Source organism: Somniosus microcephalus, chromosome 14 (genome assembly GCF_052327205.1).
Source record: "Somniosus microcephalus isolate GS21.2 chromosome 14, FLI_Smic_1.0, whole genome shotgun sequence".
Taxonomy (NCBI): Eukaryota; Metazoa; Chordata; class Chondrichthyes; order Squaliformes; family Somniosidae; genus Somniosus; species Somniosus microcephalus.
In genome coordinates this window covers 93,763,299-93,790,665 of record NC_141000.1, presented here as the reverse complement: position 1 = coordinate 93,790,665, position 27,367 = coordinate 93,763,299, and the positions used below count along the sequence as shown (strand labels likewise).

The window sequence follows — 27,367 nt, the reverse complement described above, 5'->3', positions numbered from 1 at the left end:
AAGTATGGGTTCAAAATAGTAACCTCATCCCCACGTTTCCCAAGGGGACACAGGTTCATCGAAAGACAGCTCCAGACTGTCAAGAGAACTCTCATCAAAAGTAGTGAGACGGGGGAAGACCAAGACCTTGCCCTCCTATCACTCAGATCAACACCACTGAAAGCAGACATGAAATCACCTGCGGAATTGCTGAATGGGAGGAAGTTTATGACTACACTACCAGCAAAAATACATCCTCCCCAGGACTAGGAGGACTTCAGACAAAAGTTGGCAGAAGCACAAATCGTAGGAAGCAAACATTACGATAAACATGCAAAGACGCTACCAGAATTGCTGACTGGACAATCAGTGCATGTGCAAGACCCGGTGTTGAAAACCTGGAATCCAGCCAAGGTCATTGGAAAAGCTGATACTCCAAGATCCTACTTCGTAGAGACTGAACCTGGTAACCAATACAGACGGAACAGACTCCACATCAGACCTTCACCTGAGCGGGATAAGCAGCAGACAACACCAGCAACATTGACAACACCAGCTACCACAAGCAGTACAACACCAGAAACAAGCGCTACAAATCAAACAACCACGAGCATGCACACTCCAACTCCAAGTGCAACAGCAACAACAACGAGAGTGGAACACACCAAAACACCACAGAGAGGAATGGTCACCACCAAATCCACAAGATGGAGGGACAACATTCAACCACCTGAGCGATATCGTGAATAAAAAGAAAACTCACGATTCTTTGTAGTTGATAATAATAGTTTAGATATAATATTTGTTAATTTAAATTGTTAAATTTCATGTTTTAGTTTTTTGAGAAAAAGGGATGTTACATTGTTATAGTATCACATCGTTAAATGGAACTACTTTGGTATGGAGCTACTTTGGTATGGTGTAGTTATATTGCTATGTGGCACACTGTGCACGGGCAGTGTCGGACATCTTGTATCACTCCGCACCATGCGGCAGCACTGAAACAAAGCAAATACAGCTAAGTAAAAAGCACTAACTAAAAATGAACTAAAAGTGTCTGTAATATATATAGTATAAGAACACAAGGAGACACAACAGAGTGCTTTGTGGGAAGGAAGTGTTGTGGCAAGGTGTGATGCAGAGAAGGAGGCATCACAGGAAGTAATTCTAACCTTGGCCAAAATGGTCAGATCACTAAACTTTCTACGGTGATGCAACCATGTCCTATGAGTGAGGCTCACTGCATTTACTTGCTCAGAGGCTGCTGCAATGTTTGACTCAGGACTCTAGTCCTATTGGATGCCCCCCCGCCACCCTCACATGCTCCATCAAGATCGCCGCAGCAGCGTTTGAAAATCTTGATGCCCTTGTCTGTGCCATGGCAGGCCTTCAGCTTCACCTCCCAATGTGCAAAACAAACCGCAGCATTCTCACTTTAAGAGGTTGCACCTCACTTTAAAAGAAGCACCCTCTCTTTATACTGAGGCTGGGCCCACCTGAAATCCTGCTTTCTTTTGGCAAGTTGCCCGCTTACACTGGAAAACTTGCCTGTCATTGTCTAATAAAACCCAACCATCAAAATGGGTTTAAGCCCCTCACACATTTCACTGGGTGATCGGTCTAATTGCCCCATCGATTCAGCATCTGAAGTGAAAATCCACCCGAATTGGTGTTAGCTAAAGTGCAATGACTGTTGCATACCAAACAGACTGTTTAAAGTTTCAATTTAAATAAATTATCAGAAGGGAATAGTAGTTATTATAAGTACAAGATCAGAAAGATGTAAAGCACTAGAATTGGCTTTTCAGTAATGACACGAAGCAGAAGTGCGTAGTCTGGCCTAAGAGGAGAGAATGTAACAGTAACCAAATTTTATCTTGGGAAAAAAACTTAATTCTGTTCCAAAAAATCAAAACAAATCAATGGTAGGATCACAACAATAATTATGGAGAGTCAAAAGTGCCTTATATGGCTTATCCATTAATAAGGAGAAATTTGCATTTATATAGCACCCCCAAAGCACTCTACATACATTAGATTACTTTTTAAGTGCAGTCACTGCTGTTAATTATAATCAGTAAACTATAATTAACAGATTTAAAGTCATTTTTGAAATGGTGAACTTACTAGTTCCAGGAATCGCTGTTCGAGAGCTTTGTACTCATGTGAGCTTTTGTTGAACAGGTCGTCAGAAAAAATCATATTTGTCACACGCAGGCTGAAAAAGACTATCAGTGCCTGCCGAGACATATGACTATCACTTGATATTGCTCCATTTGTTGGACTAGCAACTGCAAATTCTGTATAGCCACTAGCCATTTCTTCATCATTATCTGATTCTTCATGATGATTGATTATGTCTGAATGATCCAACTCAGTTGCGATATCTTGAACCTCAGACCATATTTCATTATCCTGGGATGGATGTTGAGGAGATTTCATTTCATCGTGCTCTACAATAGTAGAATCATGATGGCCAACGGGAAAATACTCTGCCATCATATCCACTGCAGAAGATGGTTTACTGGCGGGTTGTACTGCTGGAGATATTGTCATGGGATGTGTTGCCCAGATGGCTTCATCAACAGAATAAACACCATCAGCAGATTCACTGATTGCTTGAAGAGTAGTCGAAGATTTGCTAACATTGTGCTCTGAAATAGACATATCAGTAAAGCCCTGCACTGCTATATTTGATTGAGTTGCAGGTTCTATCACAGTGGAAGTACCAGTGTTATGTAGGATGGGGTTGTTCAATTCAGTAACAATAACATTGGATAATAGTGTGTCTGGTGGAGCTAATACTTTGGTAAAAGGTTGCACATCATTCGATAATTCTGTGTTTGGTTGGATCATACTTGAAGACTCCGATATTGATTGGCCTATGGAGAATGTATCTATGATGGGTTGCATCACTATGGTCGATTCCGTGACTGCCCATGGTAAGGTAGAGAAACCTGTAATGGTGGATGATTCCGTGATCAGTTGTTCCATGTTGGTAGATGCTGTGGTCAATTGTTTTATGGAGGCTGACTCTGGGATCAGCTGACCCACGGTGGATGACTCTATTACCACATCTTCTGTGGGGAGAGATTTTATCAATGCACGCTCCATGGTGGCTGATTGTAATATTTCCTGCTCTGCGGTGGCCAATTCAGTTAATATGTGCCCCTGGGCAAATGATCCTGTGGGGAACTGTTCCATAATGAAAGAATTAGTAGCTGGATTTCTTCTGGTAGTTGACTCTGTTCCTAAATGCTCCATGACAAAGGGTTCTGTTATTGCTTGACCTTTGGTGGATAATTCAGTGACTGGCAGCACTGCAATGAAGTACTTTTCAGTTGGCTCAACTGTTGTTGAATGCTCTGTGAAGGGTTGAGCCCTTAAGGTTGAGTCACTGGAATAGTAATTAAAGACTTCTGTTGGTTCAGATGTTTGCATTGTTAATTCTAATAAGTTATCTGGCGTCCATTCAACAGGGGCTTTTTCACTTATCACCTCTGCAACATGAGTTATGATGATTCCAATGCCAATACCGCTGTCTGAAGCTGTTTCAGTTAATGAAGGTACATCTACTTCACTTGAGATAACTGTACCTACATCTGTTTCAGTAGGATCATCAATCAAATCCCCTGCATTTACACTTGACAGATTTGTCAGATAATCTATAGTAACTTCAGCACGAATTTCCACATCTGTGAATTGAACCGAATTGCTGTCCTGTGGCTCGTTTTGTAGCTTGTTGTAAGAATCTGGTTGAAGCGCTGCTGTAGTCCAGGACAACAAAAAGTCTTGCTCAATCCCCGATCCAGAGTCGTAGTCAAAAATAGTAACTTTGTCAAAACTAAGCTGCTTTGTTGTACCATCAGGTGCATTTGATGTAAAGACCTGTGTGGTGGATGAATCAGAGGTCCCTTTTATTTTTTCACCAACATCAATCACTGTGGTCAGATCTGTACTGGATGGTACAAGTATTGCAAATACGGTGCTAGTTGACATTAGTACCTTCTCTTCAGAAACATTTTGCTGTTCCAAAGGTGTGGTATGATCACTTAATGTAACAGGGGTGCTAGATGCTTCTGACATTCTTTCCTCAGTTGTTTGATCAGATAGCAAATCAATAACTGTTGAATGTGACTGTAATGGTACTTCTTTACCCAACAGGGGTAAAGAAGCTTCATCTGCTTCATCCTCTTTGTTTGCAAGACCTAAAAACCAAAAGCATATATTATTTTACTTGTAAATCCATTAGAGACAAAACGTATGCATCAGTTGTCATGGCAGTACTATTAGTGCCTCGCTATTCTGTACCTCAGTGATAGGATATGGGCCATATGTGATCTGCAAGAGGGTGCTGGTGGCTTCATTGAAGTTTGCTGATTACACCAAAATAGCAAGAGTAGTTAAGACAATGGAAGAGGGGAACAAGCTATAGGGGGTCAGACTGTTTCGGGAGGTGGGGGTGACAATTGCCAGATGCAGTTTAATGTAGATAATTATAAAGTCCTGCATTTAGGGATACAAAATAAGCAGATGGTTTATAGGATTAATGGGATGACGAAAGGTCATCGACCTGAACCGTTAACTCTGTTTCTCTCTCCACAGAAGCTGCCTGACCTGCTGAGCATTTCCAGCATTTTCTGTTTTTACTGCATTATCCCACATGATGACCAATGGGCGCGAAGCAGACTCAGCACCTGATAAAACAGAGCACCACCACCTGATTCTTTCACTAACTCTTTATAATGCAGATTCAGCTTTCTCAAGCCTAAAATCACATTCCATCAACTCATCACTTTCCCCCAAATATGTACAGAACTCAACTGGACAACTTCAGTTAAGTAGGTCAGAACTGAGCCACTTCAGAGTTTCTCCTGGTTGTACATTATATTACTATGACTCTGAGTTGATAATTTACCAGAAACAACAGGGGGGGGGGGGGGGTGGGTCAGCTGGCACGTTCGCTGGTGCGTCGGGTGGGAATTTTTTTTATTTGACAGCGGGTCGGGACCCCACTAACGTTTCGTGATCTACTGAGATCATTAGCGTCACTGCACCCAGGTACTCCTGACAACATCCCTGCTTGTGCCCTCCTGTGCAATGTGCAACCAGGCTGCATTGGTGTCGTGGGGAGGTCTATTCCACCCATTGGAAGGGAAGACAACCTCCCTGCGTGCTGTGACTCCCTCCATAAGCATATGGAGGGAGGCTGGGGAGAGCCTGGGTGCAGCCGTGCACCTCTGCGCAGTGCTCGTCAGTGTTTGCAGCACCTCAATGCTATGGAACACTGACAGCACAACTGTCAAAATCAATTTGCGCATGGTCCCTTTAAGGAAACCGGCTGATGACGTGTCATTAAATGACGTCATCAGACCCGCTTCCTTCAATTGGCCAGCAAACACGCTGGGCGGGCTTAACAAGCCCAATCAGGGGAAAATCATTTTGGATAGCGGGCTGGAGACAGCAATGGGATCGGGACTCGCCACTGACATCGCCCGCCCCGGACCCACCGAGGTAGGGGAAATCGCGGCCAACATTTGTGACTGGGCTGTAATGCAACGCTAGCTAGTAAAATGCTGGTGGATTTAGTACTGTTGTTCATTAATTTTCTAGTTAAAAGACAACATCAATAGGTTCAAACACACATTTGGTGATATCCTAATATTAAGATTTCATTGTGGTGTTGCAGTATTTATAACCATTATTTTTTTTTAATCTTCTGTGTAGAAATAAAATAAATTTTCACATCCCTTTATGAACAATAAAAGTGCCCATATATTTATTTATTTATTTCAAATCTTAGAATTCACACTACTGTAAACAAAAATGTACAAAGCTAGTACAAATTTCCACATTAAATGGGAGCAAAGATTCACTTTGGTTTTTTTTTGTTCATTCCTCACACAGTGAGCCTCTTGGATGGTTAGTACATTGCATTGTAAAAAAAAAAATTCTATTGCTACTAATGACCTCCAGGTTAAACTTGCTAATCAAGTATTGTTTACCTACATAACAACAGTCATTACATTTCAAAATGTAAGTTATTGTGAGAAGCACTTTAAGGTATTTCAAAGTGATATGGGGCTATAAAAATACAAGCCTTTCTATTGTGTGCATTGCGGTGAAAAGAGTTAATTGCATTCCGAATGTAATCTTAGCCTTAATGCAGCTTCTTCAACAGGAGAATTATCGGCACATAAAGCTACAGCTTAATTTATTGCATCAAGTATAGGTTTCAGTTATATTTTACTTTTGTCATATTTATTATTTACAAAAATTGTTTGGTTTTTCTTCTATTTTTCTCCTTTTATTATATTGTTATTAAAATTATTATGATCACAGCATAAAATGGGTGTACTGTGTGTGCAGTAGAAAAGTTAGGTTTTCTAGGTTGAGTTATTTTATTAAACCCAATAAAAATGTTACATTAACCATGTTTTCCCTCAGTATTTATTCTTTGATTGTACGCCATGCAGATAATTGCCACGCCCACCGCTGCCGGATGGCTCAGTGATTTATCCAGTGAGTAGCTAAGTCATACAGACCAAGACAGCCCCAAGTTCGATCTCCAGTCTGTACTGAGTTAGCTGATCAGCCAAGGTTCCTGTTCCTGATCTCTATTCAGCAATCTCTGCTGGAAGTATATGTGCGAAGACTGAATCAAGCTTGGCTATCATGCCACCACTCTGCACCCTAAACAGTCTAATGATACTCACCATTAAGGCTCATATATGAATAATGGCCACATGGGCAAGCTACTTGAGAGTGACTGGTACCCGTGGAACTATAAGCCAATAACATATGAACATAACATAAGAACGTAAGAAATAGGAGCAGGAGTAGGCCATTTGGCCCTTCGAGCCTGCTCCGCCATTCAATAAGATCCTGGCTGATCTTCTACCTCAACTCCACTTTCCTGCACTATCCCCAAATCCCTTGATTCCCTTAATATTCAAAAATCTATCGATTTCTGTTTTGAATATACTCAACGACTGAGCCTCCACAGCCCTCTGGGGTAGAGAATTCCAAAGATTCACCACCTTCTGAGTGAAGAAATTTCTCCTCATCTCAGTCCTAAATGGTCGGCCCCTTATTCTGAGACTGAGCGTCCTGGTTCTAGACTCTCCAGTCAGGAGAAACATCCTCTCTGCATCTTCCCTGTCAAGCCTGTAAGAAATTTGTATGTTTCAATGAGATCACCTCTCATTCTTCTAAACTCTAGAGAATATAGGCCTAGTCTACTCAATCTCTCTGTGGCCATCCCCCTCTCAAACAGGTATACCAATTTGGATACTGTTGAGGGGGATGACTTACCAGAGGAAGGCAGCAGCAGCCAACTTCCTGGCACCAGGGGTGCTTCTGCTGCTCAGGAAGGGAGGAAAAAGAGTGGGAGAGCAATAGTGGTAGGGGATTCTATCGTAAGGGGAACAGATAGGTGTTTCTGTGGCCATAGACGTGACTCCAGGATGGTTTGTTGCCTCCCTGGTGCCAGGGTCAAGGACGTCACTGAACGGCTGCAGGGCATTCTGAAGGGGGAGGGTGAACAGTCAGAGGTCGTGGTTCACATTGGGACCAATGACATGGATAGGAAGAGGGATGAGGTCCTGCAGCAAGAATTTAGGGAGCTAGGTAGCAGATTAAAGAGCAGGACCTCAAAGGTAGTAATCTCTGGATTACTCCCAGTGCCACGTGCTAGTGAGTATAGGAATAGGAAGATAGAGCAGATGAATACGTGGCAAAAGAGTTGGTGCAGGAGGGAGGGCTTTAGTTTCCTGGATCACTGGGCCTGCTTCTGGGGAAGGTGGGACTTGTACAAGTCGGATGGGTTGCACCTGAACCAGGGCGGGACAAATATCCTTGCGGGGAGGTTTGCTAGCACTGTTCGGGGGGGTTTAAACTAAAATGGCAGGGGGTTGGGAACCTGAGCAGGGAGACAGAGGAAAGGGAAACAGGGATAAAAGCAAAAGATAGGAAGGAGAAAAACAAAAGTGGCAGTCAGAGAAATCAACGGTTTAAATCAAACGTGGCCACAGTAAATAATAATTCTAATAGGTCTAAGAGCGTTAAAAAAACAAGCCTGAAGGCTTTGTGTCTTAATGCGAGGAGCATTTGTAATAAGGTGAACGAATTGGCTGCGCAAATAGAGGTAAACGAATATGATTTGGTTAGGATTACGGAAACGTGGCTCAAGGATGGCCAAGACTGGGAACTCAACATCCAGAGGTATTCGATATTCAGGAAAGATAGGCAAAAAGGAGAGGTGGGGTAGCATTACTAGTCAAAGAAAGGATTAATACAATTGTAATGAAGGATATTAGCTCTGATGATGTGGAATCTGTATGGGTAGAATTGAGAAATACTAAAGGGGAAAAAAACATTAGTGGAAGTGGTATATAGACCTCCAAACAGTAAGGCGGAGGTTGGGGATGGCATTAAAAGGGAAATTAAAGAAGCGTGCAATAAGGGCACAGCAGTCATCATGGGTGACTTTAATCTACATATAGATTGGGCCAACCAAATTGGTAACAATACTGTGGAGGAGGAATTCCTAGAGTGTTTACGGGATGGTTTCCTGGACCAATATGTCGAGGAACCAACCAGAGATCAGGCCATCTTAGACTGGGTATTATGTAACGAGAAAGGATTAATTAGCAATCTTGTTGTACGAGGCCCCTTGGGTCGGAGCGATCATAATATGATCGAATTCTTCATTAAGATGGAGAATGAAGTAGTTGACTCAGAGACTAGGGTCCTCAATTTAAATAAAGGAAACTACAATGGTCTGAGGAGCGAGTTGGGTAGGATTGATTGGGGAATGGCACTCAAAGGGCTGACGGTGGATAGGCAATGGCAAACATTCGAAGACCGAATGGATGAGCTACAGAATTTGTTCATCCTAGTTTGGCATAAAAGTAAAACAAAAAAGGTGACTCAACCGTGGCTAACAAGGGAAATTAGGGAAAGCATAAGATCCAAGGACAGGACATATAAATTGGCCAGAAAAAGCAATAATCCTGAGGATTGGGAGCAGTTTAGGATTCAACAAAGGAGGACAAAGGGATTAATTAAGAAAGGGAAAATAGAATGAGAGTAAGCTAGCAGGGAACATAAAAACTGACTGTAAAAGCTTTTATAGATATGTGAAGAGAAAAAGATTGGTGAAGTCAAGCGTAGGTCCCTTGCAGTCAGAATCAGGGGAATTTATAATGGGAAACAAAGAAATGGCAGACCAACTAAATACATACTTTGGTTCTGTCTTCACAAAAGAGGACACAAATAACCTCCCAGAGATGCCGGGGAACATAGGGTCTGATGAAAGGGTGGAACTGAAAGAAATCAGTATCTGTAGGGAAATGGTGTTAGGAAAATTGATGGGACTTGTTGTGTATGTACCTTTAAGGGAATAACTGGTCTCAGACTGCAGTACCAGCAGTGACCACCCCTGTATAAAAGGCCCTAGCAGGCTTCTGTAGTTTCCGTTTCCAGGTTGTCTCCATTCAGTAAAGGCTTGTTATAATCAACTCCTGCAGTCCGTGTCTCAATTATACATGGACATAATACTGGCGACGAGTAAGAAACGAACTTACCTGCAACTTGGCAGCACCTCAGACGACGTTATTGAAGGTCGGAGCCAGAAGAAAAAAAAATAATCCAAAGAAACTCGAGAAATGGGCGTCGATCGTGGGCAACCGCCCTCCAAATCATCGAATTGAAAAATTGTAGGAGAGACTGTCGAGAGCCAGGCTTGGTTCTCCAGTCTGTGGTTTCCCAGCTAATCGGGCTGGTGGCAGGTAGTGCACTGATCCTTCCTGGGCTGCGGCGGGCTAGAGCTCGATCGGGTGGCTCTGCAACGGGGCCGGGCAGCGAGTCGGGAAGCAAAGAGAGAGAGAGAGAGAGAGAGAGAGAGGGTGGAGCACACAGGGCGCGGCTGGTGCTTCGAAGCCGGGCAGCGTTCGGACCCAAGAAGAGGGAGGGAAGTGTCCCAGAGGGTCCGCTCCATGACGGGAACGGTTCTTCAATTAACGGAGCAAATATTGAAGCGCGATAGAAAAATAAAAATACCGCGGAGAGCGGCGTTGGTAGCAGCGATCAGGGAGGCGCGAAGACCATAGGGCGTCGCCATTACAGGATAGTAAAATAAATATAATCACCAGCAACAGCGTTGGCAACAGCGGGAAAGCGCAGGAGGCGCCATCTTAACTCGGCGGGGAAGATGGAAAAGCACGGGAGGCGCCATCTTAGATTTTCAAGATGCCAAAGACTGGCGATATCACTGCCTTCGATAATGCAATAGAAGACTGGACCACATATGTGGAGAGAGTCGAGGTATATTGCGAGGCAAATGAAATAGCCGATGAGAAAAAGGCATCGGTATTGCTAAATTTAATGGGCGCAAGAACGAACGGCCTATTGCGGGACCTGATTACTCCAGCCAAACCAAAGGCGAAGAGTTTTAACGAAATTGTTGCTATCCTACAGGAACACCTAAATCCTACACCGCTGCTGATAGCAGAAAGATTTAAATTCCACAGAAGAAATCAGCATAAAAATGAGAGCAATGCTGATTATCTTACGGAACTACGCAAGCTATCAAAGCACAGTCAGTTTGGAGCAGGACTGGCAGATACCTTACGGGACAAATTTGTCTGTGGACTCCTGAGTGAAGGAACCCAGAAGAGGTTACTCTCAGAGAAAGAGCTGACGCTAGATAAGGCTTTCAGCGTGGCAGTATCGTACGAAGCAGCAGCAAGAGGAGCTGCGGAAATACAACAAAAGCCACAAGAATACGGCACCCACGAAATGACACGGGGATTTGCAAAATGTTATCGCTGCGGCAGAACAAACCATGACCAGAAGGACTGCTGGTCCAAGGACAAAATATGCAGGCAATGCGGAAAGATGGGACACATTGCACGAGTTTGCAGGTCTGGGAAGAAGACCAACGACAACAAAAAGGCTACGAAGGAACCGTACAGGAAAGTACAAAAGATGACGGACAGTAGTTCCGAAGACCAGATGAGCGATAGTGAATCCGGGAACAAGAGACTAAGCTGTCTCAAACTTCACAACGTAATCGCAAAAGAGGATCACCGAACCATTTGGGTCACCCTCATGATAGCAGGGTCCCAAGTCAAAATGGAATTGGATACTGGATCAGCTCTAACCGTCATGAATTGACGAGACTACGAGCGGCTATTCTCACACATACCCTTGAGAGAGACATCCATTGTCTTGAGGACGTATACGGGGCAAAAAGTATACCCCAGAGGAAAAATAAGGGTGCCTGTCGAATACAACGGCAAGAAAATACGGAAATTGTATCTCTACATTCTGCAAGATGGTGGACCACCGTTATTGGGACGTGAATCGATCAGAAAGATAAGTTTAGACTGGCACTCCATTCAGGCACTGACGGTGGCTGGCAAAAAGGATGACGTCGTCACTCCTGGACGATTGTCAACAATCTTAGCTAACGCTAAAGAGGTATTTCAACAAGGACTGGGAACTTTTAAAGGCGTAACCGCCTCGATAAAAATAGAGGAGAATGCAATTCCCAAGTTTTTCAAAGCAAGACCGGTACCATATGCAATTCGCCCAGCCATCGAGGCAGAGCTGGAGAATCTGGAGAATGCAGGCGTGTTATCTAAGGTAGACTGGAGCGAGTGGGTGACACCCATCGTTCCTGTCATGAAGAAAACGTTAAACAATAAGTCTGAGGAGCCAAGGAAGGTTCGCATCTGTGGGGACTTCAAGGTGACGGTGAACCCACTCCTTTACACAGTACAATATCCTCTTCCAAGGATAGAAGATATCTTCGCCTTACTGTCTGGAGGGAAGCGTTTTACAAAAATTGACCTAGCACAAGCATATTTGCAGATGGAGGTTGAAGAATCCTCTAGGAAGTATCTCACGATAAACACTCACAAAGGTCTTTACCAGTATAATCGACTGGTATTCGGAGTAGCATCAGCTCCGGCGATATGGCAAAGAGCGACGGAACAAGTCCTGCAAGGGATTCCGGGGACTCAGTGTTACTTGGACGACATCCTAGTGACAGGTGAAGATGACATTGAACACCTGGCCAACCTAGAGCAGGTGCTCACTAGACTATGTGAACATGGGCTACGAGCCAATCGCCCCAAGTGCGAGTTTTTTAAGAAATAGATATCGTATTGTGGCCACGTGATTGATGAAGAGGGGTTGCATAAGTCCCCTGACAAAATTGAAGCGGTAGTTAAGGCTCCAGCGCCTGAAAATGTGTCGCAACTGAGGTCATTCCTCGGATTGGTGAATTACTACCATAAGTTTTTGCCGAATTTGTCCACAATCCTGCATCCACTGAACGCTCTACTACGAACGGGAGTAGCATGGAAATGGAGCGATGAATGCAAGCGGGCCTTTCAGAAGAGTAAGGACCTAATCACTTCAAGAGAAGTATTGGCTCACTACAACCCATCGCTACCGATAAGACTGGTGTGTGATGCGTCTCCCTACGGCATTGGGGCGGTACTGTCACATAAATTCCTTGATGGTTCAGAGAGGCCGATAGCTTTTGCGTCACGCTCGTTAACTTCAGCCGAGCGTAACTACACCCAGATTGACAGAGAGGCCCTCAGCCTGGTGTGGGGGGTGAAGAAGTTCAATCACTACCTGCACGGTCAGAAATTTACTCTACTAACTGATCATCAACCTCTCGTCTCCATTTTCAACCCTCAGAAGGGCGTACCGATAATGACGGCACAACGGCTACAGAGGTAGTCCCTTTTCCTAGGGGCTCACCAATATGACATCGAGTACAAAGGAACTAAACAGCATGGGAATGCTGATGGATTGTCGCGCCTACCGCTGCTGACGGTGGAAGAAGAACTGGCAGTGGATCCAGTGGAGTTATTCCACTTGACTATAGTCGAATGTCTCCCTGTGACGAATGCGAACATAGAAAAGGAAACACGAAATGACCCGACACTCTCCTGGGTCTATGATTTAACGGTGAAGGGATGGCCAGCACATGGCGAACCACTGTTGCCAGCATTCTCGCCGAGAAGAGAACAGCTGTCAGTGTGCAGAGGAACCTTGATGTGTGGATCCAGAGTAGTAATTCCACCCAAATTGAAGGATAGAGTGCTCAATGAGCTTCATGAGGGTCATCTGGGAGGGGTAAAAATGAAGAACTTAGCCAGAGCGTTTGTGTGGTGGCCGGGAATCGATAGAGAAATCGAAGAGATGACCAAGAGCTGTACAGGATGCCAGAAGGTCCAAAATGCCCCACCACAAGCCCCTCTACATCCATGGGAGTGGCCCTCATCTCCATGGCAAAGGGTGCACATTGATTTTGCTGGTCGCTTTATGGACTCGATGTTTTTAATTGCGGTGGATGCACATTCAAAGTGACCAGAGGTAATAAAATGTCCTCAACCACCACAGAAAAAACTATCACAGTCTTACGAACCAAATTCGCCAGGAATGGGCTGCCTGAACAGATTTGCTCTGACAATGGACCACAGTTTGTGTCTGAAGAGTTCCGGAGGTTCTTAAAGAACAATGGTGTTAAGCATTACACATCCGCCCCATATCATCCAGCCACTAATGGATTGGCCGAGAGGTTTGTTCAAACATTCAAGAAGGCTATCAAGGCAATGTGTAATGAAGATATACCCCTACAACACAAGGTGGATAACTTCTTGTTTGCCTACCGGAATGCGACCCATGCGGTTACCAACCAAACTCCAGCCATGATGTTCTTCAATCGAAGACTATGATGCCGCTTGGATTTGGTTAAGCCAAACGTCAGAAGAGATGTGGAGAACAGGCAGTTTCAGAATATGAATGAAAGGCCGACCAGGAGTTTTAAGATAGCTCAACCAGTTTTGGCCCGGGACTACCGCACAGAGAAATGGCAGCCAGGAACGATCTGTACATGGCAAGGACCTCTAATGTATACCGTGGACGTTGGGGAGAGCATTGTAAGATGCCATGCTGACCAGATTCTAGAGTCACTGGAAAACGTCAACTCCACACCACGATCTGATACACCTGACGATGAAACCGAAGTACCAATTGCATCTACCGCAGAATCGGTGATATTGGAAGCAGACGAACCAAACAACGACACTGATCCCGACTCAACTTTGCCAGAAGAACCTGATATCCCAAAGAGGCGTTATCCAGACAGAATCAGGAAGCCTCCTCAAAGACTGAATTTATAATTGCTTAACTTCAACCAATGTATCTAGCAACCGTAATTGTAATTGTAATTAGTTATTATTTAGTTGTTAAATGAATGTTATGCACTGTTTATCTAAAAGGGGAGGAATTGTTGTATGTACCTTTAAGGGAATAACTAGTCTCAGACTGCAGTACCGGCAGTGACCACCCCTGTATAAAAGGCCCTAGCAGGCTTCTGTAGTTTCAGTTTCCAGGTTGTCTCCATTCAGTAAAGACTTGTTATAATCAACTCCTGCAGTCCGTGTCTCAATTATACACGGACATAATGGGACTGAAGGCCGATAAATCCCCAGGGCCTGATAATCTACATCCCAGGGTACTTAAGGAAGTGGCCCTAGAAATAGTAGATGCATTGCTGGTCATCTTCCAGAACTCGATAGACTCTGAAACAGTACCCATGGATTGGAGGGTAGCTAATGTTACCCCACTATTCAAAAAAGGTGGTAGAGAAAAAGCGGGGAATTATAGGCCGGTAAGCCTGCCATCGGTAGTGGGGAAAATGCTAGAGTCTATTATAAAAGATGTAATGGCAGAGCACTTGGAAAGCAGTGACTGGATCGGACAAAGTCAACATGGATTTGCTTGACTAATCTACTGGAATTTTTTGAGGATGTAACTGGTAAAATAGATAAGGGAGAACCAGTGGATGTGGTGTATTTGGGCTTTCAGAAGGCTTTCGATAAAGTCCCACATAAGAGATTAGCGTGAAAAATTAAGGCACATGGGATTGGGGCTAGGTATTGACTTGGATACAGAACTGGTTGGCGGACAGAAAGCAAAGAGTTGGAATAAACGGGTCGTTTTCCGAGTGGCAGGCAGTGACTAGTGGGGTACCGCAAGGATCGGTCCTAGGACCCCAGCTGTTCACAATATATATTAATGACCTGGACGAGGGAATTGGATGTAATGGGCCAGAAATTCAGATCGGGGGCTTGCCGCGCGTGCAAGCCCCTGATATGCACTTACCCGACGCGTTGGCCGTTGACCTCCAGGGACGCCTGGAATTCGATTTTGAAAAAGAAGAATCCCGGGCAGCGTATGACGTCACGCCGCCCAGGAGTGCAGCCAGCGCGAAGCCTGTAGCGCGCTGTGCAACTGAGACACGCCCCTTCAGGTCTCAGTTTAACAGGACACGCCCCCAATGTTTCTGCCAAGCTGCTAAGCATTTTTACATGCAAAGCAGCAGTTTAAATAGGTTTTTGGAAGTTTTTTGAAGATTTTGGTAACTTTTATAAACTTTTAAAAACGTTTACATTATTTTGAAGAATCTGAAGTAGTTTTAAACAGAATTAAAGCAATTTAAAGACTTTTAAAAGCCCTAAAAGAATTTTTTTAATTCCATTTATTTATTTAGCAATGTCGTCGTCATACGTGTCTTCACACTGTTCCCTTTGGGGAACTGTATGAAGTGGTGGAAGGATTTATGGCCATGATTAACGCTCATTCCGTGACCGTAACCATCTTTGAACCAGCCATTAGGGCGGTTAGTCCTATGGCGGGAGGGTTTTACGGGCTCCCACAAGCTATACAAGGAGGGGGGGCCACCCACACCCACGGACGCAAATATCCCACTGGATGTCAACCCAGAATTTAGAGCCGGAGCTCCGACTCCACTTGCCGGGACTGTCTGGAGCGGGGTTCGAAACCCTACCCTGATCTGGCCCAGCGGCGGGGATCCTACCGCTATGCCAAAGGCCCAATCCGATTAGCAAAGTGAAATGGCTGGAATGAGCACAATTCACGGCATTAAAAGAACTCACAATTGAACTGATGGTGACCTCAGCAATCTCCTCAAGGAGGTGGAGGCGCAGCGCCTGCTCATCATTGGTAATGAGAAGTCAAAGGCGCCGCAAAAAGGGCAGATGATAGCTTGGTCTTTCAAGTGGCAGCATAGGGCTCCAGTCACGGGGAGGGAAAAGGCGCAGGAAACGTATGGGTGTCACCTTTTGTGCGGAGTGGGCCTTTTGCGTAGCAGTAAGCATCCCTGCCGCTGGGCCAGAAGGAGTAGGGTTTTGAACCCCACTCCAGACAGTCCCGGCAAGTGGAGTCGGAGCTCCAACTATAAATTCTGGGTGGACATCCAGCGGGATACTTGCGTCCGTGGGTGTGGGTGGCCCCCCCCCTCAGATGGGTTGTGGGAGCCCGTAAAACCCTCACGCCATAGGACTAACCACCCTAATGGCTGGTTCAAAGATGGTTACGGTCACGGAATGAGCGTTAATCACGGCCATAAATCCTTCCACCACTTCATACAGTTCCCGAAAGGGAACAGTGTGAGGATACGTACGACGATGACCTCTTGCGCAATGCACCTCCTTGGACCCTCAGTCGCAGATGCGAGGGGGCAAATCGTGCAATTGTTAAATTTTTCATTTTATTGACATGTAAAATGTTGGCCCAGTAATTCCCTTCCAAATGCGCGAGTACGGTCGGGGTACTTACGCGTCTGGCTGGAGGAAATGCCGGTTTTCAGCATGCACAGTGCATGTGGGGAAAACCGGCATTTCCTGTCCTCTGAACGAAGGGGTTCAGAGGCAGAACGCGTGCGACTGCACAGGCAGCGCGTGCGCAGTAAAATTCGCCGCTTTCATTCATGCTTTCAGTGAGGTCAAGTCCTTACAACTTACACATGAAAAAAGCATGGGTACAGTTGCTCCAGAGGCTGCGGAGGAAGATATTTCTTATCGTGGAGCTTCTGAAAGTATGTATGTCTGTATATATTCCTTTGCGTGTTATGTATATATTCCTTTACTTATGTGTATGAATGTATTATTTAATTATGACTTTCAGAGAAAGTAACTTATTGGAAAATCATAATTAAAAACATACATTCATACACATAAGTAAAGGAATATAAAACATACATACATATATACGTAAAGGAATATATGCAGACATACATACATAATTACTTATTACTGATGAAAAGTTTCTTTCTTAAAAGTGCTGGAAATGTTACATTACTCATTTTAGAACACTCATTTTCACATTCCATTCACACAGCCACAATTGCTCCTTCTACCTACCATTCTGAAAACCAGTTTAAAAAAAAAAATTTAAACTTTAAAACTTACTTAAAATTTCTTAAAATAACTTCCCTCCCTTTCCCAAACAAAAATATTGCCTTTCAGAAGCTCCACGATAAAATATATCTTCCTCCGCAGCCTTGGAACAACTTTACACATGCTTTTTTCAAGTGTAACTTGTAAGGACTTACCCTCACTGAATCCATGAATGAAATCGACGAAGTTCACTGCGCAAGCGCTGCCTGTGCAGTCGCACGCGCTGTGCCTCTGAACCCCTTCGTTCAGAGGACTGGAAATGCCGGCGTTCCCCGCATGCGCTGTGCATGCTGAACGCCGGCATTTCCACCGGCCAGATGTACCCAGACCGTACTCACGCATTTGGACACGAATTTCTGGCCCAATATCTCCAAATTTGCAGACAACACAAAGCTGGGTGGGAGGGTAAGCTGTGAGGAGGATGTCGTGAAACTCCAGTACAATTTGGACAGGTTGGGTGATTGGGCAGAAACATGGCAAATGTGGATAAATGTGAGGTTATCCACTTTGGTGGCAAAAACAGGAAGGCAGATTATTATTTGAATGGCAATAGATTGGGAGAAGGGGAAGTGCAAAGAGACCTGGGTGTTCTTGTGCACCAGTCACTGAAGGTAAGCATGCAGGTGCAACAGGAGGTTAAGAAGGCAAATGGTATGTTGGCATTCGTAGCAAGAGGGTTCGAGTACAGGAACAAGGATGTCTTGCTACAGTTGTACAGGGCCTTGGTGAGACCGCACCTTGAGTATTGTGTGCAGTTTTGGTCGCCTTACCTGAGGAAGGACGTTCTTGCCATGGAAGGAGTGCAGCGAAGATTCACCAGGCTGATACCTGGGATGGCAGGAATGACGTATGAGGAGAGATTGTGTCGATTGGACTTATACTCACTGGAGTTTAGAAGATTGAGAGGGGATCTCATCGAAACCTATAAAATTCTGTCAGGCCTGGACAGACGAGATGCAGGAAGGATGTTTCTGATGGCCGAGGAGTCCAGAACCAGGGGTCATAGTCTAAGGATAAGGGGTAAGCCATTTAGGACTGAAATGAGGAGGAATTTCTTCACCCAGAGAGTGGTGAACCTGTGGAATTCTCTGCCACAGAGGGCGGTGGAGGCCAGTTCATTAAATATATTCAAGAAAGAGTTGGATATATTTCTTAAGGCTAAAGGGATCAAGGGGTATGGGGAGAAAGCAGGTACAGGATACGGAGTTTGGATGATCAGCCATGATCTCATTGAATGGCGGAGCAGGCTCGAAGGGCCGAATGGCCTACTCCTGCTCCTATCTTCTATGTTTCTATGTTTCTATCTCTCAGTAAGGAGAACATTGTTAAGCAGATCTTCTGAAACGATGTCCATGTCATTGTATGTGCCAAATGTAAATGGCCCGGGATTTGCAGTCAGCGGCGAAGCAAAGGTGTTCGCTGCTGGCCCTGAAGTGAGCTTCACAGAAAGACCTCCCGATCTCTATGGCGAGAATTTCGGGTTTTCCAACACGTAATTGGAATCAGTGCAAATTAATGGGGATTCCCAGCGAAGAGCTGCTGTGACGTCAACAAGCTGTCTAAGCAGCCAATCAAAACACAGAATTCTCACAGACAACGAACCAGGAAGTGGGTAAGCTCCTTTGATTCTAACTTTTTAAAATAGTTAGAGACAGCAAAACAAAGGTTGGGGCTCTCTCATGGGGAAAAGGCAAACTTGAAATAAAGATGAACAAACTTTTTTTTTAAGTTTTAAAGTTTAAAAAAAAGTACATTTCTATTAAAATGGATAAATTTGACACGCCACAAAATTAAAATTAGTTTTTCAGATCCTTAACCTTTGTTTAGCTGTCACTATGCTGTTAAATCCCCAGTTACACCTAATCCCTTTGAGTCTAACTTTTAATGGAGTATTTAACAGTGTAATTACCATGAAAGAGACGAAGATTTAGTCAGTTTCCATGATTTGACAGATTATAAGGATTGCCGGCTCTAGGCGGGGAGCGGGAACAGCACAGCCTGTGGAGGAGCAGTGAATGACTGACCCCAACTTCAGGATTTCCGCGTTAGGCTGCACATGCGCTAAATCCTGAAGTTGCCGTCAGTTTGAAAGGCGAAATGGTGGCGAATGCTGCCAGTTCGCCACCATCGTGGGCCGCAAGTTCCGGGAACAATGCATCTTTCAGAATGAAAAAGCTTGCCAAAATATTCCACCACAACTATGTAAAATGCATATTTTATACAGATGGAATTTGTGACGTTTTGTAGCCATAGTCAACAACTATTTCGAATTGAAATCATGGCACGAGGTCTTGGTTGACATCATTAAATTATTCTGTGTGTTGCAGGTCAAAAAATGTTACATCTTCTTGTTGCTGCCCTGTTGTGCCAGGCATGCAGTTTGTAAAAAAAATGTCAGTCTCCTCAATCCCATTCTCAGTGGCCATAAGATTAAAGCACAAACTTCCTGCAACTTCATCGTAGTTGGCACCAATATGGCAATTTCATTCATACAGACCGTGAGGGCTCATTATGAGAGAAATGTAAGTCACTGTGCGGCATTAATGGACATTCTTTTGAGCTTGGGCACTGTCAGGTTAAAGTAGAGGGACTTCAGAATTCCATCTACTCTGTTCAAGCCTATGCCAGGAATACTTAATGCTATCAGTGTAGAATTTTCTCTGTTCCCCAGTACTGTCATCCTGCATCTTGATGAGGGATAAAACGCAAAAAAATGGAAAAGCGGATACCTGTTACTCGATTTTCCAGGTCAAAGTTAATGCCTCCAAGTACAAGACTGGTTGAATGCTCTGTAAAGAAAAACACAACGAAATTAGTTCTTTTTCTCGCCCATTCAGATTTTGAACCCCAGTACTTTTCTCAATTCTGAAGCTTAATCATTACAACTGACATCTTTTACCATTCATAAGCTGAAGAGTCTCTGGATTAAAAGTCAGCGATGCATTTCCGATTAGATTTTCCTTATGCAAGGCCTCAACTATGAAATTCCTAAAATCGGTAATTGAGTATGCGGCTGTAAGCTGATTTTCAGTTTCCAAGGAAAGGTCGTCTTCCACTTTATTGGAGTTTAGGTCGATGAAATTAAGTGTTTCGTTGGATAAAGCTCCAGTGTTTCCATCAAATGTCACAGTGAAGTGAACCGCCACATTACTGCTGCTGCACAGGAAGTAACATTTGTTAACAGAGCATAAAATCACTACAAATAGTGGTTAACAAGATTTGGATACTGATGGAGAAAAATATTTTCTACTACATAGAGAGGCTGCCATGAGTTAATGCAGACCACAAAGCTAGAGTTTATGAGCTATTGAATGTAAGTTAACTGAGTCAGTCCAGGAGCAAAGCAGTTGATTTTCTGAGCTTTACACAACCTCATGGTTGCTGACATTCAAATCCATGCACGTTATTCAGAAGTTTCACAGAGCTGAGAGGAGGCGTGAAATTGGCACAATGCATCTGCCCCATGGACACAGCAAGGCTCTGGCATTAAAGCCACGTAGAAAATCATCCTTCACTCGCTTGCCCTGCCTACTAAAGAATGATAGGTTGAGGTGAAGGCCCACAAAAGAACCAGGAAACTGAAGGAAAATAGACAAGGATTGCGACACAATTAAAAACTAACCTCAAACAAATGAAATTGCAGATTAAAGGACTATTTATCCCTAGCGATTTTATGTTACCATCTAAGTAGGCAATGTTTCTGAACAGTCAATGTTTCTCATTCCAGCAGCTGTCAAGACCACCCAATTTTTCTGATCACTCAGAAGCTCTAATTTTGGTTACCTTCTTTAAATGTATCGATGCAAATGTAACCCTGCACTGTAAAGCTCTTTTTTGTAAAGAATTGTAGCCACAGTTTGGGTTGAGATGGTTGAACATACCAAGCTTTGGTCTTCTCAATAAACACGACACAGTCAACTACACTTGGGAGGAAATCCCAGAGATGAGATTATAACTTTTTTTAATAGTCATTGGATGTGGGCGTCACTGGCAAGACCAGCATTTATTGCCCATTGCTAATTTCCCTTGAGAAGTTGGTGGTGACAACTGAGTGGATTACTAAGCCATTTCAGAGGGCAGCTAAGAATCAACCACATTGCTATGGTATATATGTCACATATAGTAGGCCAGACCAGGCTAAGGACGGCAGATTTCCTTCCTTAAAGGACATTAGTGACCAAGATGCGTTTTCACGACAATCCAGTAGTTGTATGGTCACCATTACTGATACTAGGGGGGAAAAATTCAGTTGTTTACGCCTCCCGTTAGCACCTTAAGAGGGCGCTAATGGGGCGCAAAGCAACTAGCGCCCGGGCGCGGCAATGTTTGCGCCGCTCGCGAAATTAACTAGACATTTTGCGGCGGCGCTAAACACTATCGCCACAATCTCCTGCACTGGCAGATTGTGATGTCAGTCGAGTGCGCAACGCCCCGTTAGCGCCCCGGACCGGATATTGAGTGGCGCCCCCTGCCTTACCGCCTGTCGCTAGCAACGACAGGTTCAGGGGAGCTTTATGCTGTCAGAAAGGGACTGGGGGAGCGCTATTTAAAGGCAACCGCTTCCTGCCTTTTTTTGTTGGTGACATTTTTGCATCACGCATTCTGAGAGAGAGAGAGAGAGAGAGACTTCTGGAGAGATTCAACGCTGTGTGAAGGAGATTTGAGTACTGAGCAGCACTTTGCAGGTTTATTTTGATTGGCCCTTCCTTGCTTCGCCAGCACTCTGAGGTAGCGCCTCGCTCTTCGGCCTTTGCATCTTAAGACAGGTGTGAAATGCCTGATTTAGCACTCCAATCACCTCCAGGGGACCAAAAGAGGATCACCTCCAGGGGCGATAAAAGCCAAATTTGCTGTCGGAAGCGATAATTAGCGCCAGGCGCTAAACTTTGCGCATGGCCGATAATGGTGTCCCAAACAGGGCGATACTGAATTTTTCCCCTTAGCTTTTTATTTCAGATTTATTTAATTAACTGAATTTAAATTTCCCAGCTGCTGTGGTGGGATTTGAATCCACAGTCTCCAGATCATTAGACCAGGCCGTTGGACTACTAGTCCCATAACCACTGTGCTACCGTACCCACTAATGATAGGAGCATTTCAGTTGCAAGAGATAATAGGAATACAAGCTAATTTATAGCCTAATGTTTGGTAACCCACAGGTTTAGAAGCAAAGGAAATCATTAACTATCTTTTTAACATACAAAAAAGTACAAGGATCTTTCAATTGCACTCGTAATACATTTTGCCTAGAGGATAAAGCATGTATATATTTGTTATAAGCCTCGTTAAAGTGAAGTCTTCAAAATGCCTATATTTAGATCATTTTACCTGTCTGGATTTCGATGTTCCCTAAAATAGAAGGCAAGAGAATTTATATTAGATTTCAAAATATTGAAATATATAAAAACTGAAAATCTGATATAATTTACCCATATTGGTATAAAGTTGAAAATCTATTTTTATTTTGGTGTAGATGGTAAGGGAGGTAGTATACTTTTACTTATATGTTTCTCAGATAATAAGTGTATATAAAAAACGAAACAATCATGAAGTTACTACACACCCTGCTATAATATATTTATTCATCTAGCTCCATCACTTACACAAAGAATCCCAATTAAACACTCACTCTATAACATGCTTATTTGTAAGATTTATAAAATCAGCATTACAGGACATCTAATATACAGTATATTAAATTATAAGCATTAAGCTCCCAAACCTGAACTCCAAGACATTAATTGTCTGATATCCTGGGAATTTTCCAAAGACGTTCTCCATCTGGAAGTATATTAAAAATGGATACAATGATAGCTTTATAATATTAGTCATTAAGTTATGAAAAGAACAATTTAAAAGGCAAAGAGAGTAATTAATTCATAGCAATGTTACAGCTAAACCAGACAAATGGACGTAATTAGTGATAAATTTACTATAAATTACTAATATGCTTAAAGGCAAAGGTAAATATAAGGGTGCATTTTTTATTCAAAGCACCCTATGTTTGACTGTCCCAATAGAGCATATAGCCAGACATCCTGGAATGATACCACAGTAAGCACAACTTTGTACTAGCACAAGAGTCGACGCAGAGCTGCAGAACCTGAGGAAACCATGCTGCTGGTTAGGAAGTCTGCATTGGTCTGCTGCAGATGTAATATAGGCCCCCAGTAACAAACACTATGGGGGAAAAATTCAGTTGTTTGCGCCTCCCGTTAGCGCCTTAAGATGGCGCTAATGGGGAGCAAAGCAACTAGCGCCTGGGCACGGTGATGTTTGCGTCACTCGCGAAATTAACTAGACATTTTGCGGCGGCGCTAAACACTACTGCCACGATCTCCTGCGTCGGCAGATCGTGACGTCAGTTGAGTGCGCAACGCCCCGGTAGCACCCCGGACCGGATATTGAGTGGCGCCCCCGCCTTACTGCCTGCCGCTAGCAACGACAGGTTGAGGGGAGTGTTTTGCAGTCAGAAAGGGACTGGGGGAGCGCTATTTAAAGGCAACCGCTTCCTGCCTTTTTTTATTGGTGACATTTTTGCACCACGCATTCTGAGAGAGAGAGAGAGAGAGAGAGAGAGAGAGAGAGAGAGAGAGAGAGAGAGAGAGAGACTCTTCTGGAGAGATTCAACGCTGTGTGAAGGAGTTTTGAGTACTGAGCAGCACTTTGCAGGTTCCTTTTGATTTGCCCTTCCTTGCTTCGCCAGCACTCTGAGGTAGCGCCTTGCTCCTCGGCCTTTGCGCCTTAAGACAGGTGTGAAGCGCCTGATTTAGCGCTCCAATCACCTCCAGGGTCGATAAAAGCCAAGTTTGCCGTCGGAGGCGATAATTCGCGCCAGGCGCTAAACTTTGCGCACGGCCGATAATGGTTCCCCGCCGATAATGGCGCCCCAAACAGGGCGATACTGAATTTTACCCCCATAAGAGTAATTTTTAGTCTGCATTTGGATGATTGGAACTGAATTGCTCTTTTATTATGTTATTTATAATGCCATCAGCCCAGATTCCATTACTGTATTAGCACGAGGCCATATTACCAACCCAGTAAATGCATAGGTTTGTCCTTTGTGCAGAACACAGATTTTCTGATGGCCCATACACACCAACCTGACTCTACGCCAGATTTAAAGCGTTCATGCCATTGCTACATTACATACGCCACTACTGTACTGCCAGCAATTACAAACCTTCAATGTGTGAGCAAGGAGCCGCTGTTATACTTACACCAGTGTGGACGGAGGAAATAGAGGCAAAATGCTGTGCATGTGCACGCAAATGCATTGACAGTGACAATGAACATGCGACTGAATGAGTCAGTAGAAAAAATTATGACACATAGTCCTGGGCTTTGGAAAAGCTTAAAAGAAAAAAAAGACTTGCATTTATATAGCACCTTTCACGACCTCAGGACGTCCCAAAGCGCTTTATAGCCAATGAAGTACTTTTGGCGTGTAGTCACTGTTGTAATGTAGGGAACTCGGCAGCCAATTTGCACAGAGTAGCTCCCACAAACAGCAATGTGATAATGACCAGATAATCTGTTTTTGCGATGTTGTTTGAGGGATAAATATTGGCCAGGACACCAGGGGTGACTCCCCTGCTCTTCTTTGAAATAGTGCCATGGGATCTTTTACATTCACCTGTTTAATATCTCAACCAAAAGACGGCACCTCTGACAGTGCAGCGCTCCCTCAGTACTGCACTGGAGTGTCAGCAGAGATCTTTCTGCGCAAGTCTCTGGAGTGCGACTTGAACCCACAACCTTCTAACTCAGACGCGAGAGTGCTACCAACTAAGACCCGGTTCACACTTATAGAATCATAGAATGGTTACAGCACGGAAGAAGGCCATTCGGCTGTCAAGCCGGCGCCGGCTCTCTGCAAGAGCACTTCAGCTAGTCCCACTCCCCTGCCCTTCCCCCGTTGCCCTGCAAATTTTCTTCTTTCAGGTAAGTATCCAATTCCCTTTTGAAAGCAGTGATTGAATCTGCCTCCACCACCCTTCCAGGCAGTGCATTCCAGATCATAACCACTTGCTGTGTAAAAAAGTTTTTTTTATGTCGCCTTTGGTTCTTCTGCCAATCACCTTAAATCTGTGTCCTCTGGTTCTCGACCCTTCTGCCAATGGGAACAATTTCTCTCTCTCTCTATCTGTTCAGATCCCTCATGATTTTGAACACCTCTATCAAGTCTCCTCTTAATCTTCTCTGCTCTAAGGAGAACAACCCCAGCTTCTCCAGTCTATCCACGTTAACTGAAGTCCCTCATCCCTGGAATCATTCTCATAAATCTTTTCTGCACCCTCTAAGGCCTTAACATCCTTCCTAAAGTGCTGCCCAGAATTGGACACAATATTCCAGTTGAGGTCGAACCAGTGTTTTATAAAGGTTCATCATAATTTCCACGCTTTTGTACTCTATGCCTCTATTCATGAAGCCCAGGATCCCATAAGCTTTTTTAACTGCTTTCTCAACCTGCCCTGCCACCTTCAACGATTTGTGCACATATACCCCCAGGTCTCTCTGTTCATGCACCCCCTTTAGAATTGTACCCTTTAGTTTATATTGCCTCTCCTCATTCTTTCTACCAAAATGTATCACTTCACACTTTTCTGTATTAAATTTCATCTGCCACGTGTCCGCCCATTCCACGTCTCCTCACTGTTCACTATACTTCCAAGTTTTGTGTCATCTGCAAATTTTGAAATTGTGCCCTGTATACCGACATCCAATAATATATATCAAAAAAGGCACTGGTCCTAAAACCAACTCCTGGGGAACACCACTGTATACCTTCCTCCAGACCGAAAAACAACCGTTCACCACTACTCTCTGTTTCCTGTCACTTAGCCAATTCCGTATCCAGGCTGCCACTGTTCCTTTTATTCCATGGGCTTCAACTTTGCTGACAAGCCTATTATGTGGCACTTTGTCGAACGCCTTTTGGGAATCCACGTACACCACGTCAACCGCATTGCCCTCATCAACCCTCTCTGTTACCTCATCAAAAAACTCGATCAAGTTGGTTAAACACGATTTGCCTTCAACAAATCCGTGCTGGCTTTCCTTAATTAATCTACACTTGTCCAAGTTACTGTTAATTTTGTCCCCGGTTATTGTTTCTCAAAGCTTCCCCACTCCCGAGGTCAAACTGACTAGCCTGTAGTTGCTGGGTTTATCTTTACACCCTTTACACCACTTAAAAGAAAGGAAGTAAAAAGCAAGCCTCGCACTACCACTGCAAAATGAAAATGATGCAAGGCCATCTCTAACTCTTCTTAGTGGACTCAAGTACCTGTCAATAAGGTGATGCTACATTTCTGCACTAATATGATGAAAATCTCTGCACAGCGCTGGTGCCAGAGCCGACTGAGGATGAAATCCGATGAAGCCACATTTCAATTTAGATCAATTTTGTAAAAAAAAATTACATTTATAAAGAATATCCGTCAGGAACTTTAGTTTTAAGCTGCAGTTCCACTACTGGCAACTGTTCAAAACCAGTGACTGCTCAGAGCAGACCCAGTCTCTCTCTCTCTCTCATTCATATACACACACACACACACACACACACACACAACCAGTGTCTAAATCCATGTTAATGTTTTAATATTAGCAAAGAGTCAACGACATTTTCAGCTCTGTCCGAGGTTAAAAGGGTTAAAATAACTTGCTGCAAACTTTTCAAAGTTCACCTCACACCAGTTGCAATTACCAAGTAACTGATGTGAAGTTGACAACTGCGACTCACACTGTGCCCCTAAATTTGATTTGGGCATCTTCAAACCATTTCACAGTGATCCAAAATATATAGTATAATTATTCAATTATTATACACCCTGCATAGTTTAGGTTGTTTTTCTGTGCCAAAGGTCATTGCTAATTATTTTACAATGTGGAGAAAAAAAACAAAGTTAATCAAATTCATGTTTGCTGACCAGGCACTCAAGCCACAAATATATTTATGTTGGCTGCCAGCTGAAATGGAGAAGAAAGGACATGAAAGCAGTCATTGAAGTCAACAGTGCACATGTCTGTGCGATTGTTCCATATTCTGTGAATCCCACAGAGAGTAAACAACATTCTTCACTGCTAATCTCCTT

The 27,367-nt window shown here is 43.9% G+C and overlaps 1 protein-coding gene across 3 annotated transcripts in view; it reads right to left on the bottom strand.

Annotated features, from left to right (window-relative positions):
* The window catches only part of impg2a (interphotoreceptor matrix proteoglycan 2a), a 152,445-nt gene that overhangs the window by 46,681 nt on the left and 78,397 nt on the right, over positions 1-27,367 (bottom strand). For 2 of the 3 annotated variants that reach the window (XM_086006951.1, XM_086006949.1), the window contains 5 exons: positions 22,990-23,048; positions 22,596-22,616; positions 20,167-20,423; positions 19,997-20,056; positions 2,107-4,187 (listed from right to left, as the gene is read on the bottom strand). In XM_086006951.1, the coding sequence (XP_085863077.1) occupies positions 2,107-4,187; positions 19,997-20,056; positions 20,167-20,423; positions 22,596-22,616; positions 22,990-23,048 (2,478 nt within the window). The remainder of the gene's footprint in view (positions 1-2,106; positions 4,188-19,996; positions 20,057-20,166; positions 20,424-22,595; positions 22,617-22,989; positions 23,049-27,367) is intronic. The other variant, XM_086006950.1, reaches the window with a different exon arrangement.